Raw genomic sequence first — 15353 nt, 5'->3', positions numbered from 1 at the left:
CTCTGTTTTTGAATGTATATGAAAATGCAGACACTGGCACTTAAAACCTAAGCAATGATCATAATATGTGCATACTTGTGCACATGGTCCCTAGGTTTGGTCACTGCAGCCAGTGAACTAAAGTAAGTCTGCGTGGTTGTATTAGACGTGAAAGGCTGTGTCATGCTGCCTAACAAACACACCCCAAATTTTTGTAGGCGAAAACAAAAAAGGTCTATTGCTCACTCATGCTCCATGTCCACTGAAGCAAATCACCTAGTCAGAGAGAAGTGCCATTTACCATGAGCCTGGGAAGAGAAATACTGGAATCTTTGCCCACAGCCCAGTGACCACCCATGGCTTACTAAGATCTCTGACATTTTTTAAAAAGATTTATTTGTTTTTATGATAGACAGAGAGAGAGAGAGAGAGAGAGAGAGGCAGAAACACAGGAGGAAGGAGGAGCAGGCTCCATGCTGGGAGCCCGATGCGGGACTCGATCCCGGGACTCCAGGATCACGCCCTGGGCCAAAGGCAGGTGCCAAACCGCTGAGCCACCCAGGGATCCCCGATCTCTGACATTTTAAAGCAATCCATCTATCAAGTAAATTTACCCTAAAACATATTTTGCGACTGTAACAATGTTTGTCTTCCAAGATGGACCTCTCTGGGAAGGTTGACGCAGAGAAACCGTAAACACCCTTATTCCCTTTCCATCTAGAATAACTTCAGTTGGAGCCTTCTTGCAATCTCCCTCCACGCAGAGCAAGAAATTAACTCATTTATTCGGCAAATCTAAATTTAGCTCCAACTAAGTGTCAGGTGCTGGGAATTACTAAGACAAACTAAAACAAAAGTCCTACTCCCAAGAGATCCACAGTCTAGTTACCCTGTTGGATCAGAGGGCTGGGGCTTAGAGCAAGGTCTTGGCTCCATAGAGATCCATGTAGGCTCCATCAAGATGGAAGAGACTTCTCAAGATGTCACAAGTGTACGTGGCTGCTGAGTATCATTATACCTAGCTTGACCTAAGAGCAAACATACTTGCCCTCTCCTTGACATCCCTCCTGCCCAGGGATTTTGCCCGGCTCTTGCCTGGGTTCCTCCTTGCTTCCCACTCATCCTAGAGCTTCCCTCCTTGAGACCCTGTGCCCTCCCCATTTGCCTGGCTCATCTCTCACCACTCTCGCCTGAAACTTTTCTGGTTTCTCACCCATGGCACAATGCTCCCTGCCTCTGAATGTCTCCTCATTCTGTTTGCTCTGCCCAGAGCACCACACATACACACGCATGGCTTCCACGTGACCCATGCAAATTCCTATTCCTACAGGTCCTGCTTTTATTTCCCTTTATTCCTCCTTCCTTCTTCCGTAACCACTAGACCTTCACTGTGCCTATCACACTGCTCTGTAATAATCTGTTTATGCATCTACCTTCCTCACTGGACTGTGAATTCGTTGAGGACAGGGGCTGTGTCCCTGACATATGGCATGGCATCTGGATAAAGCAAATACTCCAGCAATGCTTGTTGATATTTTTGCAGCAGAGAACTAGGTTGAGGTGATCAGTAAAAGACATTCAAGCACAAAAATATCCTGTATTAGGGTAGGTATTCTGAGTATGGGAGTGGAGAGGTATCAGAAATAGGACTTCAAGGAGAAAAAAATAACTTCTAACTATAAAAATAACTTCTGACATAAAGAAAAGATTATTTATGCGCTACTCATTGTGTGGCCAACAGTCCACAGAGAGGCATCACTGAAGAATCTCGGGCCCCAGTCCCACTGAATCCAAACCTGCAACTAAGATCCCCAGGTGATTCTTATGCACAGTCCAGATTCTGAAGCACTGGTCTAATGCATACTAATCACAGCAGTAGTAATAACAGTTACTTACATTTACTGATGCTCCATGCATTGTCTAGACACTCCTCCTGTATTAAGTCCTGTACCTCTCACAGCAGTCCTATAAGACAGATACTGTTTTAACATCCTCATTTCTCAGATGAGGAAACCAAGACAGGGAGAGATTAAATACCTTGACAAGGCCATACAGCTAGGACTAGTAGATGTAGGAAAGAGAAAAAAAGATCGCCAGCACCTAGCTCAGAGAAGGTGTTTGCAAGGTGCTTAACAGTATTTTAACAAGTGCTACGAAGTGGAGAGCTGAGGTTTGAACACAGGCTGACTAGTCCTAGAGCCCCTGATCACTCCACATGTGATAAATATTTGTCAAGTTCACCTGGGGGACATTCCAGCACCTGGCACACTGTAGACCACCCACAATCGACACACAGATGCGCGAATGAATGGCTGTGGGCAGACCCCTCTGGTGTCCAGGACAGGAGTTTGGTGAAGAGTAGTGGAACAGGAAATAAGCGATTTGGAATGAAGCCTGTCACCCCCAACATGACAAAAGGAGCCTGAGGTTGGAGACTCTGCCTGTGAGTCCTCAAGAACTCCCAGCCTGAGGTGAAAAGAGGGTGATACTAACAGCAATAACCTGTCCCTGGTTTTTGTTTCCATCAGTGCCCACAGGCTCCATGGTCACTGGAAAGGAAGCTGTGTCTTTCTGAGAATGTCCGGGGTGTGGCTGGCACAAGCAACCCTGCACTGCCAGACACTTCCACTCTGCTTACTTCTCAGGGGGTATGTCAGTCCCTGGGAGCAGCTGCTGTGACTCTACTGCTGGGCCCCAGGCCCTACTGCCTCCTGCCGCCACTGAGTATATAAGAAGGACTCCACTGAAGCTGCACCTGCTCTGCTGCCAAGTGAACGCCCTGGCCCCTGTGTACTCCACTCCACCGGGGGTGTTCCCAAGCAGTAGTGACACATACCAACGCCTTCTGGAGATTTCCATCAAGCAGCCCCCTGTTCTCCAGGAGGCTGAAACATGCATCCTGCCGTTTCTAGGCCACAGCACAGAGTCCACAGACTCTACTCAACCCATGTTGGATCCAGCTGGCCATGTCTGGAGCCCTCTGCCCTCCTGGTAAGTTTCAACCCCAGGGGCTCCTCATCCCCTACCCAACAGGTTTCTGAAACAGACCCACAAATTTGCCAAGAAGTCCCACGTGTTTCTGAACATTAGTTTAAGCTCAAGATGGAACCTTTCCCAAAATTTGCTTTCTTCCCCTTTTCAACCCAGCACACTAACACTGAACTTTTGTTTTAAAAAAACAGACTGGAATCTCTTTAAAACGGTGTATGCATTCGAAGATGCATGCTCACTGTAGGTCTCACGTTTACCAGTAAGCAAAACCGGATTCACAGCCAAGCCTGTCTCTCCCAAGCCCACCGCAGGTTGTCCCCCTCTTTGGGCCAGGGATAGTAAGCTGATGGGAGTGATACCCCGACCTTAGAGGAAAAAGAGGCGAAACCCTGGCGCAGGCTCAGGGACCTGCTTGTGCTTCCCGGGGAGGCCCGGCTACCAGCTCCGCGGACACCTAGCAGCGAGCTCGCTGCGGAACCCCAGCGCCGGCCACGCCCACTCCCGCGCTAGCCACGCCCACTCCCGCGCTAGCCACGCCCCCGCCCCTGGCCACGCCCCCGGCCCGTCCGCGCCCGCCCACTGCCGCCATTTCCTGTCCGGCCCGGGGCGTGTCAGGTCAGTGTGGCGGCGTGGCCCGGGGTCTGCCCTGCGATGTGGTGCGGATCTGGCCGTCAGCGCCGAGCAGAGGATGCTGTGTGGGACCCGGCGGCAGAAGGGCCCGTGTCGGCCGTGGCGGGGTCCTCCGCTTCCGGCATGGGGGCCGGTGGACGCTGCAGAGCGGTTGCCAGGCAACGGTGCCGTCGGCCCCGCCCCCTTGCGCGGGGCGGGGCGGGGCGGGGCGGGGCGGGGCGGGGCGGCGAGCGGGCGGCCGGGTTCCCCGGGGCGCGTCTCCTGGGCGGCGGAGGGCTGGGCGCGGGCTGCGTATTCTTACACCCGGGCAAGTGCTGCATCTTCCTTCTGCCCCGACCACCTGGGGCAGGTCAGCTCGCTTCACTAGGCCTCGGTGCTGTATGTTAGAGCCGGAAGGAGCCCTAGCTCGCTTAATGAAGCCACACGTCCCCACCCCCGTTTTGCAGATAAGGGTGCCTCGCCTTTACCGCTCGTTGCACGCCTGGTGCTTTCAGTTAACCCCCTCTCGGTTCCTATTACCGTTTCCATAGACTGAGTTAGGCTGAGAGAGGTTGGTGGCTTGAGCTGAGGTCACACAGCTTGCAACTGATGGAGTCTCCGGGTCGCATAACTCCCACCTTGCTCGCGGCAGAGTTCAGATTTCCAGGTAGCGGGGCTTACGCAACGGCACTACCACTAAACCTAGCCATAAATCCTAAACCTAGCCATAGATCAGAATCAGCCCAAGAGAGTTTAAAATTAGCCATACCTGGGTACCCTGGCAAGTTGACTGTGAAGCTTTGGTGCTAGGAGGAGTCTGTGTATTTAACAAGTTTTTGCCTGGTTTTTATGGTCTGTGGATGAACTTCGGGAACTACTGGGTATACCACGAAGCCTGTTTACTCACAAACCACAGAGAAGTAATACATCTAAAGTACCCAGAAGGAGAAGAGATGCTGGTGCACGGCGGCATCGAGTTCTGATCCCTTCGGCCCATTTTTAGCTTCTCTTCGCTCATCAGAAACAAGCCACAGGCTTATATTTTAAACTAAGTTTGGACAGTGAAATGCAAATACTCCAGTTCCTGATTACTAGTCGCACAGCCAGGTCCAGGCTTCGGGCTGGGTGGGCCTTTCATGACCAGAGTCAAGCGTTAGTGTCCTTCTCTATTCCTGCTAGCCTGTCAGCCTCTGGCCTCCTGCCCTCCTTTACACCAGGTCCCAGAATCACAGCAGTTGATGTTGGCTTTTTCTTTTCTTTTTTTTTTTTTTTTAAGATTTTATTTATTTGTTTAAGAGAGAGAGAGAGAGACAGCGCCAGAGAGCACAAGCAGGGGGAACAGCAGAGGGAGGAGAAGCAGGCTCCTGGCAGAGCAGGGAGTCCGATGTGAGACTCGATGCCAGGACCCTGGGATCATGACCTGAGCCAAAGGCAGACGCTTCACCAACTGAGCCCCCCCAGCCCCCCCAGAATGTTGGCTTTGGAGAAACATTTCGCAGAGCAATTTTCCCACTGGAAGAGAGGGTTGACAGCTTTCCAGAAGCATCACCACAAATAATGAGTATCCCTTGGCCTTAATAGCAATCAGAGTGAAATAGATCACCCTGCTGTTATTCATGACATTTATGAACACAAATCCATCTTAAAAATAATCACTTGGCTCTTGGTTTTAGAAGCCTAATAAGCCTGATAAATTCTGTTTAGTGTTTTATTAGTATTAATTTCATCACTTATGCCGCCTCCCCCAGGTGTTCTGGTTCACAATGGCTGATGAGGAAGATTTGCAGAAATTTCTTAAAAATGTGGATGAAATCAGTAAGTACCAGTAAATCATAAACAAATTAAATTCTACATTGGCGAGGTGGAGTGACTGAAGAGAAATGATCACTCTGAGTTAGTTCCCAGGCTGCCTGATAGGTTTATGACTCTAAGGGAAAATGTAATTGAAATTAAACAGAAGGGGTATTGAGAAGCAAGTAATATTAGAGCCTGGGGTAGTATTTTGTGGCTGTTAATTGGTATTAGAGAAGCCATTAACATTCTGGTTGGAATTGAGACTGACAGCCCTCCTCCATATTTTGTCCCCTTCTGTGTGGAATCCACATCAAAGGAGCCTAGCTGTTCCCTCTGAGATCACTCAGGAACCTTGTAGATCATTCTGGAATCCCTCTTATTTTAGGGCAGAGCCATTTCTGATTTTGAGCTGCAGGGGCAAAATCAATTGGCTTTCCCTCAGAGTCCATCTCATTACATGGATGGCTCATGGCTGTCATACCCCAGTCTCTAGGGAAGAAGTCCTCTCCTTCCCCAGCTCAGACAGGTGGGATCTCAAAGGACCTTCTGTGATCCCACAAATCACATTCAAGAGATTCCCAAGCAACTGGTTTCTACTCAGACTTGAGGGAGCTCGTTTGATGATGGAAACAGGCAAACCAACAATCAAACAAACCTTACATATCCAATGGAAATATGTTGAAATTGCTCCTTCCGGCAGGCTGTTTGAGCCCAGAGGACTAAAATGGTTTTAAAAATAGTTTGGGTAACTTGATAACAGACACATCCATAATGCATCCTTTATGATCATCCACAGGCTCTCCTCTGCCCCTCCCTAAATGTTGTTCTGCAGAGTTCTGGCCTTGGCCAGCTTGCTGCTCACATTTGTCTTCGGGTGCTCTAGTTCAGGGACATGGATTTTCCTGCAGCCTGTCTACTCACCACCCCCACATCTCTCTTGAGCCTCAGACTCTGCACCAGCTGTCCTATCCGTAGCACCCCACCAACACCACAAACTTAATGCGTCCAAAATCCAGTGATCATTGCTCTGCCCCTTTGCCCTCTTCCTCCCAAATAAAACCTACTTCTCCTACCTTCCTCTTCATTCTAGTCTCAGTTGGTGGCAAGTCCAGAAGTTTACAAGTCACCTTGGATTCATGCCACCCCTCACCCTCACGTTCAATCCGCCATCCAGTTCAGCTTCTCCAGCTCTGTCCTCCCTGCCCTTCCCTTTGTTCCGGTTCTCTGACCCAGACTGTTTCAACAGCCCCCTGATTGTTGTTCCTGCCTCCAGGCTTGAGCTCCCCACAGAGTAATGTATCTCAAATGCAAATCTGACCCAGACACTTCTCTGCTTGGATTCTCTCAGCAGCCACAATAAACTTCAAGCTCTCATCGGGGACTTAAGTCCTCCCATGACCTTGTCCTTCCCTCTTGCCTCTCCCTCTCTCTCACTTGAGCAGCAGCAAACTGCTTCTGGTTCCCCACACATCCTCTGATGGTTTACACACTGCATGTTGCCTCTGTTGTTTCCTCTGCTTCCCCTTCTTTCTTTACCTGGCTTGCTTTCATTCATGCTCAGCGTTCTTCAGGTACCATCTATCGCAGCATCGGCCGTTAGGACTCTCTGTGGTAATGGAAACGTCCTGTAACCTACACGGTCCACTCTGGCAACCCATAACCCCATGCAGCTGTGAACCTTTGAAAGGTGGCTAGTGCTACCCAGGAGCTGACTTTCTAATTTTCTTTCATTTACAATTAGTTTAAATTTGGTAGCCACGTGTACAGGTTCTGTACATTCATTTCCTAGGCTCTTGCTATGTACTAAGTATTGCTAGGCTCTGGAGACTACAGGAACAATAACCAAGAACTCCCTTTCTTCCTGGTATCTAGAGCCCAGTGGAGAGAACAGATATGAAACAAATGATCTCTAGTGTGATGTGTGATACAAAGAGAGATTTGCAAAGTACAAGACACTAACTCAGTTTACAAGTTGTATTAGTCTGATTGGGCTGCTGTAACAAAAGACCACCGGCTGGATGGCTCACAAGTAGAAACTTCCTTTCTATGGTTCTGGAAGTGCAAGATGGAAGCATCAGCAGGTTTGATTTCTCCTGAGGCCTCTCTTCTTGGCTTGGAGATGACTGCCTTCTCACTGAGTCCTTACGTGGCCTTTTCTCTGTTGTACACATCCCAGTGCCTCTTCCTGTTCTTGTAAGGACACCAGTCCAGTTTGTTTAGGGCCCCATCCTTATGACCTAATTTAACCTTAATTACTCCTTTAAAGGCTCTCTATCAGTAGTCACACTGGGGGGCTAAGGTATGAGTGTATGAATGGAGTGAGGGCCACACTACAGTCCATTACAGGAGTTTTATAAGGTTTTATAAGTTTTATAAGTTTTATAAGTTTCCTAAAGCATGAGATTTAAGCAAAAATCTGAAGTGTGAATAGGAGTCAGTGGGGCACTGGGAAGAGAGCAAGGGGATATTCTAAGTAGAGAGAAAGTAGGTACGAAAACTGGGAGTTCAAGACCACAGTGCCTTTAAGAACCTGGAGGCATATAAAGCTCTGTAAGGCTGGTGAGAAGAGATAGCAGAGAGAAGGTCCCATCTGAGTCAAGAAAGGCGAGATCAGGGAAGACTTTGGAAGCCACAATGGGGAATTCATATTCACCCTGCGAGCAATTGGAGGGTTGACTCAGTGCGGGGACATGATCAGATTTACACCTTAGAAAAGTCATTCTGGTCATGGCAAGGATGGATGTAGAGATAAGCACATGGAAGGGAAGGAGGACAGATGCTGGAAGCCCAGGCAGGAGGCTGTTAGGACGCTCCAGGGAAAAGAGACCGGCTGGGTTTAGAGTTGTAGCAGAAGGAATGGGCACGAGTAGATGGACTTGAGATGTAATCAGGATTTACTTGACAAGCTTTCGAGTTTGATGGCTACAAGGGCAGAGAGAGAACAAAGACTCAAGAATGAGTCTTAAAAGTTTTGAGTCGAATGCCAGGTGGATGGTGTGGCCATCTGCTGAGATGCAGGACATTTGGGGGAAGAACATTCTGGTGATTAGAGATTTGGGGAGAGGGGTGCACTCAGAGGGGAAGGAGGACAGGCAGGTCAGGATTGATGAGTTAGACATCACAGCGAAGATGTTCAGAGGGCACTTGGCTTTGCAAGTCTGAGCCCAGGAGAGAATAGAGCTGAGCATGTCCATTGAGGAGGCCCTGGCTTATACATGGTATTTAGAGCCATGGCAGAGAATGGGAATACCTAGGGAACTGGTCCTTGAAGAGAGAAGATGGCTTAGGCAGTGCCTTAAGGCTCACCCAGTTTAGAAGGTGGGTGGAACGGGGGAGCAGGAGCAGGCGAAGGAGACCAAAAGCAATGGCCAGAGAGGTAGGAGGGTGACCACAGGTTTATCCTGTGTCCTTAAAAGACTGATTTTTTTGTCTCTTCTTTGTTCATTTTGTTTCTTAAGTTCCACATGAATGACATCATATGGTATTTGTCTTTATCTGGTTTCTCTCAGCATCATACTCTCTCTCTAGCTCCATCCATGTTGTTGCAGATGGCAAAACCTCATTCTTTTTTTATGGCTCAGTGATATTCCATATACCTGGCTATTGTAAATATTGCTGTAATAAACACAAGGCTGCATATATCTTTTCAAATTGGAGTTTTTGTGTTCTTTGGGTGAATAGCCAGTAGTAGAATTACTGGATCACAGAGTAATTCTTGTTCTAATTTTTTGCACCAGTTTGTATTCCCACCGACAATGCACAAGGGCTCCCTTGGTTGGAGGCAGTTTTTTAAAATCCGTGGGAGAAGGATAAGATGACTTGCTTGGGTGTGATACCGTGACTTATAATAAAAAATACATATTTTTATCTTTGTCCCTGTGCCTGGCAAAGAACTCCTAAAACTCTTGGAACTTCTAAGTGATAAGACAGATAAAGTCATCTTTATATTCATGACAAACCCCTTTCAATCACTTCTGAGCTCATGCAAATGAGTGACTTTTGGAATGAGTGAGGATGGGTGCTGGTTGCCAGGGGAACCAACCCTGTGATAAAGTTCCAACCCCCTGGGAAGGCGAGAGAGACCCAAAGTTGAATTAATTGTCAATGGTCAATAATATTTTAATCAGTCCTATATAGTGATGCTTCCATAAAGCCCCCAAAGGACCAAGATCAGAGAGCTTCCAGGTTGGCAAATGGAGATTTTGGGGGTGGGATTCACTCAGAGAGCCTGGAAGCTCTGCACCACCTTCTCATGTACCATCTCAAGCCCTATCCACCCCTTGCATTTGGCTGTTCCTGAGTTGTATCCTTTTAAAAAAACTGATGATCTAGTAAGTAAAATGTTTCTCTGAGTTCTGTGAGCTGCTCTAGCAAATTAATCAAACCAGAGGCGGAGAAGGTGGTGGGACCGTCTGAGCTAGCCATTAGGGCAGAAGCATAGGTGACAACCCGGACTTGCAACTGGCATGTGAAGTGGGAAGTGGAGAGTAGGTGGTCTCATGGCACTAAGCCCTTGACCCGTGGGATGTGACACTACGTCAGGTAGATGGTATCAGAATTGAGTTGAGTTATAAGACACCGAGCTGGGGTCAGAATTGCATGGTGATGTGGGGGAAAACCACACATGGGCACTGGTGTCAGAACCATACTAGGCTAGCAGTAGGCTTGCTGGACAACATTGCAGAGCCAGTTATGTTAGGACCAGCTCTCACTGGTGTCCATCTGTCTTTATCTGTACTCCACATCCATAACAAAGGCCTAGAAAAGTGGGAAGTTGGATTTGGAGTTGTTTTGTCTGGCAGGTAAGTTGGGAGGGTGAGGGAGTTCAGTATGTGGACAGGTGGCCGGCCGAGTGATGGATCATGGGATTTGAGCTGAGCAGGCCATAAAGTGAAGACTGGGAAGGAGAGCTTTTAAGTCCTTCATCAGGTTCCACACTCAGTGCGCAGTTCCCTTAAGATTTTCTCTCCACTTTCTCCTCTGCCCGCCCCCAGGCTCCCTCACTCACTCCAAAATAAATAAATAAATCTTAAAAAAAAAAATTAATGGATTTCATGCTTGAAAGTTGATGTGCTTAAATGTGCTCACCACACATGCAAAAATTGAAATTACATGAGGAGATGGATGTGCTAACTAACCTTATTGTGGGATCACTTCACCATAGGCCGGTGAATCAGATCATCTCACTTGTGTACCTTCTCCTTGCACAATGTTGCATGTCAGTCATATGGCAACAAAGCCAGAGAAACAAAAGTTCTTCCCTGTGAATGTTCTGCACCATTCCTGAGTTGTTTCCTTTTGAAGACCTTGTTTGGATGTTTCACTTCTGATTTCTACACCTCCAGCCAGTTTAATCCAGGAGATGAATTCTGATGACCCACGCATACAGCAGAAAGCTATCCTGGAGACAGAACAGAGGCTACTGTATACAGAGGAGGTCCCGGAGGAGGATGGGTGCCGGACCACCCTGAACAAGACGACGATCAACCGTTCACAAGCTCCCATGGAGGTTTCTTTCTCTATTATGGGGTTATATAAGCAGATGCAGAGAAGAGGTCTACATTGGAGCAGAGGAAATGCTAGTTTAACCTCAAACTATCTGGAGAGGCTGAAATAGTCTCGCATTTTTAATTTTTTAAAAGATTTTATTTATTCATGAGAGACACAGAGAGAGAGGCAGAGACACAAGCAGAGGGAGGAGCAGGCACCCTGATGTGAGACTTGATCCTGGATCCTAGGATCACACCCTGAGACAAACGCAGCTGCTCAACCACTGAGCCACCCAGGGATCTCAGTCTTGCGCTTTTTAGACTCACTAGATTTATTTTCCATAATGAAGTATAAACTCTGATTTTTTTTCTTTGTCTTTCTGAGTCATCTTTAAACAATGGGTTTATTTTAATGAAAATTTGGCCTCTCCCCCCGCCCCTGAGCTCATGAGCAATATTTAAGCTGTACTGTAAAGGTAATATGTTCTGCCTCATATTTCCAACTCCTACAGCCACAGCTGGGGTCTCTTGACCTGCTCACTCCATTACAGCTGTGCCCTTAATCAGATCTCCTGGTTGAAAGCAAGCCCTATGAAATTGGGGCCCTTCAGTATTGATGGTTAGAGGAAATGACCCTACTTCCCCCTTGTAAGGGATCTGCCTTCTTGGTTCGTCTATGTATAAGTCAGAGAATGGTTTTTGAAATCTGTTTTTTTGTTTTCATGATAACCTGTGCCCTGCAGAATGCAGATGAGATAAACTCAGGTAAGGACAGCATCTCTCTTCCTAATGTGTGTTATTTATTTAGGATCAGTGTTTATTGATTATAGCTCCCAGACCCTTAAATGATAGCCTCTGGGCTTACAAAGAACCCATGAACAAAAACCAACTGATCAGCCAATTCTCTTACTAGTCAGAGGGGATAGCACTCAGAGGCTTTTCTCTATTTTCTCCTGGCCAGGCTTTTGTAAGCTGAATTCAGCTTTTTTTTATCATCCAATTTACTCTTAGCTGCTCAAGGGATCTGGGTAGCTTGTCTGTTGCCCAGCTCAGAAGCTCATTATGCTAAAGGGAACAAAAAAGTCTGCCTTTAAAGAAAAACTTTAAAAGGCAATAATTCAAATGTGAAGCATAGACATAGCCATCATGCATAATAATACATCACACAGATTACCATTTAATGTCAAATTAAGAAAATTGTCATTTATTTGCCTCAGAATCTGTGTGCATGTGTGTGTCTGTGTGTGCATGCATATGTGTGTGTGTGCTCCCATATGTATGCATGAGATGTGCGACTCTAAAGCTCTAAAGAAGCTTTCTTCTGAATTTGAGCTAAAGAACTGATTATAATATTTGGATTTTTCTCTTTAATACTTGAAATTACCCTGCTGTCAGAAGCCTTCTTGGCATCTATGGAGTTGGATGCAAAAGAACGTGCCAGGAGAAGAAGGGAAAACAGAGTCTTAGCAGATGGTAATTGTCAGTCTTCACTTTTCAAGAGCCGGGATGATTTGTGCAAGAAAGATCATGAGTCTGCCTGCTGATATTTGAGGATGGAGAGACTCCTGGTTGGTGGGGAAGGAGGGGGGTTCGTCATGGGCTTGAGGCCTTGGAACCAGACACAAATGACGAGTGATTGGTGTCTGTCCCCGTCCCTGTGCAGCAGGCAGGGAGCAGGATAGAGCCCTCCATCAGCCACCACTGACAGACCTCTCTCTAAAGCATCTGGGGGGTGAGGGGTACTAGAAGGGATCAGCACTGGGTGTTATCCTATATGTTGGCAAATTGAATTTTAAAAATATTTTTAAAATATTTTTTTTTAAAGTTTAAAAAATTTTTATTAAATTTTTTTAAATAAAAAAATAAAATCCAAGTCAAAGGGAAAAAATAAGTAAATAAAGCATATTGAGGGACTTAGCAGATCAGACAGAGGGTGGAGGGTCCTGAGCAATCCTGGGAAAGTAGGGAGGGATGGACAGGAGGTACTGTGGGCTGGCCTGAGGCACAGAAAAGAGGTGAAAATGAAAAATGAAACAAGAAAACAAAGATGTGAGAAGGGAGAGAAGTGAAAGAAGGGGGGGTCATGTGTTTGGTGGGGTGACACACATGCAGGATGCGTCTGGCACTTGGGCACCTCCTGGCGGTGTGCATGCTGTGGGTTTGAACACTTCCACCTGGGCCAGAAACTGGCTCATTTGGCCCTCTTTATGAGACATTGAGTGTGTAAACTTGGTCTTTGTGGCACGCTTGGGAAGGTTCTGAGTTTTGAGGCAGAAACCTTTACTTTTTTTCTGAGAAGCTACTTGGGATGGGTTTGGAGAAAAGAGTCCTTAAAGAGGCCAATCCTGAAATGTTTGCAGAGAAACAAGTGACAGGCCTCCTCTGGATTGATGGAAGCTCTGACCTCTGAGGCAGAATGGCAAAGTCAGGGGAATAAAGAATGAGAGAGTTTCCCAGTGCGTGGGGAGAGCTCACCTGTGTGACTTCTGTTCTCCTAGCCCTCAAAGACAAGGGGAACAAAGCCTTTGCCAGAGGCGACTACAATGCAGCTGTCCTGTGCTACAGTGAGGGTCTGAACAAGGTGAAGGACATGAAAGTGCTGTACACCAACCGAGCCCAGGTCAGTGAGCCAGCACTGTGTCCGTGGCTGTTCTCTCAGGGGACAGTTGCCACAGAGCTTGTGAAACCAAAGATGAGACTAGATGGTAGCAGTGTTGTGCCCAACAGTGTTCAACATGTTCAACAGGTGGTTCTGGCTGGGGTGTGGTGGAAGCTGATTCGCAGGGACCAGCACTGACACCACCGTCCAAGTTCAAGCCGCCAACTTGCATGGACAGAAGGAGGACTTGGGAAGAGCTACATAGAAACGGTCCTCTGGGAGGTACATGCCAGCTCCCACATATCACTGAGGGTAAAACCAGGGAATGAAGCAACCCATAAGGACGGATCCTGCCATCCGTGGCATGGCCATCCCCCTCTTGCTGGTAGCCTGAACTCCTCAGGGTTACTCTCAGACTCATTGTCTCAGTCCCTGTTGGATTCAGACTCCATGACCGGGGTTGGCTGGGTAGCTGATAGGCCTAAACCCAAATTCTTTTTTTTTTTAAGGTTTTATTCATGAAAGACAGAGAGAGAGAGAGAGAGAGAGAGAGAGAGAGAGGCAAAGACACGGGCAGAGGGAGAAGCAGGCTTCATGCAGGGAGCCCAACATGGGACTCAATCCCGGGTCTCCAGGATCAGGCCCTGGGCTGAAGGCAGCGCTAAACTGCTGGGCCACCCAGGCTGCCCTAGACCCAAATTCTCAGAAATTTTGAGTTTCTGAACTCCCTAATACTTCCATTTTATATCACAGATGAGCTCAGTTTCGTGGGACACCGGGTGACAACCATCATGCAGATGTTTATCATCTACTACTTAATGAAGGGACAAGGTTGATAAATCTCAGTTGAAACAAAAACCTCACATCACATGTGACCTTATCTTTGAAAAGCACCTGAGCCTGCCTGTGGTAGAGCTCTCTGTGGCTTAGGCCTGAAAAAGTGGCAGATTTATGGGCATAATCAGGAGATGTCAGCAGGACCCATTTGAGGTGCACTTGACACCATGTCGTTGACAGGAGGAGCCCTCATCAGCTCCAATTTCTGTAACTCGGGATCAGGAACGTCCTGCTGTGGGAGGTCGAAGAAGAAGGTGGAAAGCAAGAAACAGGGCATTTGGAGGCCAAGAAGTCTGAGGGTGATAGTGATTTAATGATAAATGAATCTGAGCACAGTGTAACCGTAATAGTTTGGCAGTTTGGGTAAATCAGACTACAGTCGATTTGCCACTTGCTTAGCCCCATTTCTGGAGAAAAATTGATATGGGGAGTCAATTTGGTAAATAAAATGGCAAGAGGTTTACTTAGTGGTCATTGGCATTTCATCCCCCTAACGAGATTATAAACTTTTCCATATACTTTCCCCCTCCATGCTCTATTTATAATAGATGTTTAATAAATCCTTGTTAAGTTACCTAAACTGAAGGAACAATCAGTCCATTTAAGGGAACTAAGTTTCTGTTGACACTTTGAAAGAAGCATTCAAATGCAAGCAATTAATATGATAATTGTAATTTGTTTTTACTTTTCCCCAGATTTGGTCTCCAAGCATTTTCCTACTGGGGCTTTTCCAGTCTTGTTACTTCGAAGTTATTTGAAAGTAGTAAAATTGAACTGCTTTTAAAATGTTACGTAATTCAGATTTATATCTAGTTCAGATGGTCTCCACACTGATCTGTCTAAATTAGTTACATTTTTTACTGTACTCAGGTTTAAGCAGCACTTTGATGAGATTCTGGAGAATCACATTAAGAATGGGTGTGGATAAAAATAAGCAAATGTAATGAAGAGCTTTGGGGAAGTAATTCCTCTCAGCTTTCCCCGAAGAGAAAGCTTATTGAGAGACAAATAAATGCAAAATGTGCTGCCTGGTGTTATGAACCACCGAATCACCA

General features: G+C 46.9%; 1 protein-coding gene across 5 annotated transcripts in view; it reads left to right on the top strand.

Annotated features, from left to right (window-relative positions):
* The first annotated feature begins 3506 nt into the window (after positions 1 to 3506).
* The window catches only part of TTC12 (tetratricopeptide repeat domain 12), a 45115-nt gene continuing 33268 nt past the window's right edge, over positions 3507 to 15353 (top strand). For 2 of the 5 annotated variants that reach the window (XM_049109955.1, XM_049109952.1), the window contains exons 1-6: positions 3507 to 3585; positions 5328 to 5394; positions 10719 to 10882; positions 11606 to 11627; positions 12258 to 12335; positions 13361 to 13482. In XM_049109955.1, coding sequence (XP_048965912.1) covers positions 5343 to 5394; positions 10719 to 10882; positions 11606 to 11627; positions 12258 to 12335; positions 13361 to 13482 — 438 coding nt within the window. In that variant the 5' untranslated portion in view covers positions 3507 to 3585; positions 5328 to 5342. Of the gene's footprint in view, positions 3586 to 3879; positions 3950 to 4029; positions 4247 to 5327; positions 5395 to 10718; positions 10883 to 11605; positions 11628 to 12257; positions 12336 to 13360; positions 13483 to 15353 lie in introns of those variants that run through there. The other 3 variants (XM_049109957.1, XM_049109954.1, XM_049109953.1) reach the window with 3 other exon arrangements.

The sequence above is a fragment of the Canis lupus genome, chromosome 5 (assembly GCF_003254725.2).
Source record: "Canis lupus dingo isolate Sandy chromosome 5, ASM325472v2, whole genome shotgun sequence".
Classification (NCBI taxonomy): domain Eukaryota; kingdom Metazoa; phylum Chordata; class Mammalia; order Carnivora; family Canidae; genus Canis; species Canis lupus.
This window is presented reverse-complemented; position numbering and strand designations above follow the sequence as displayed.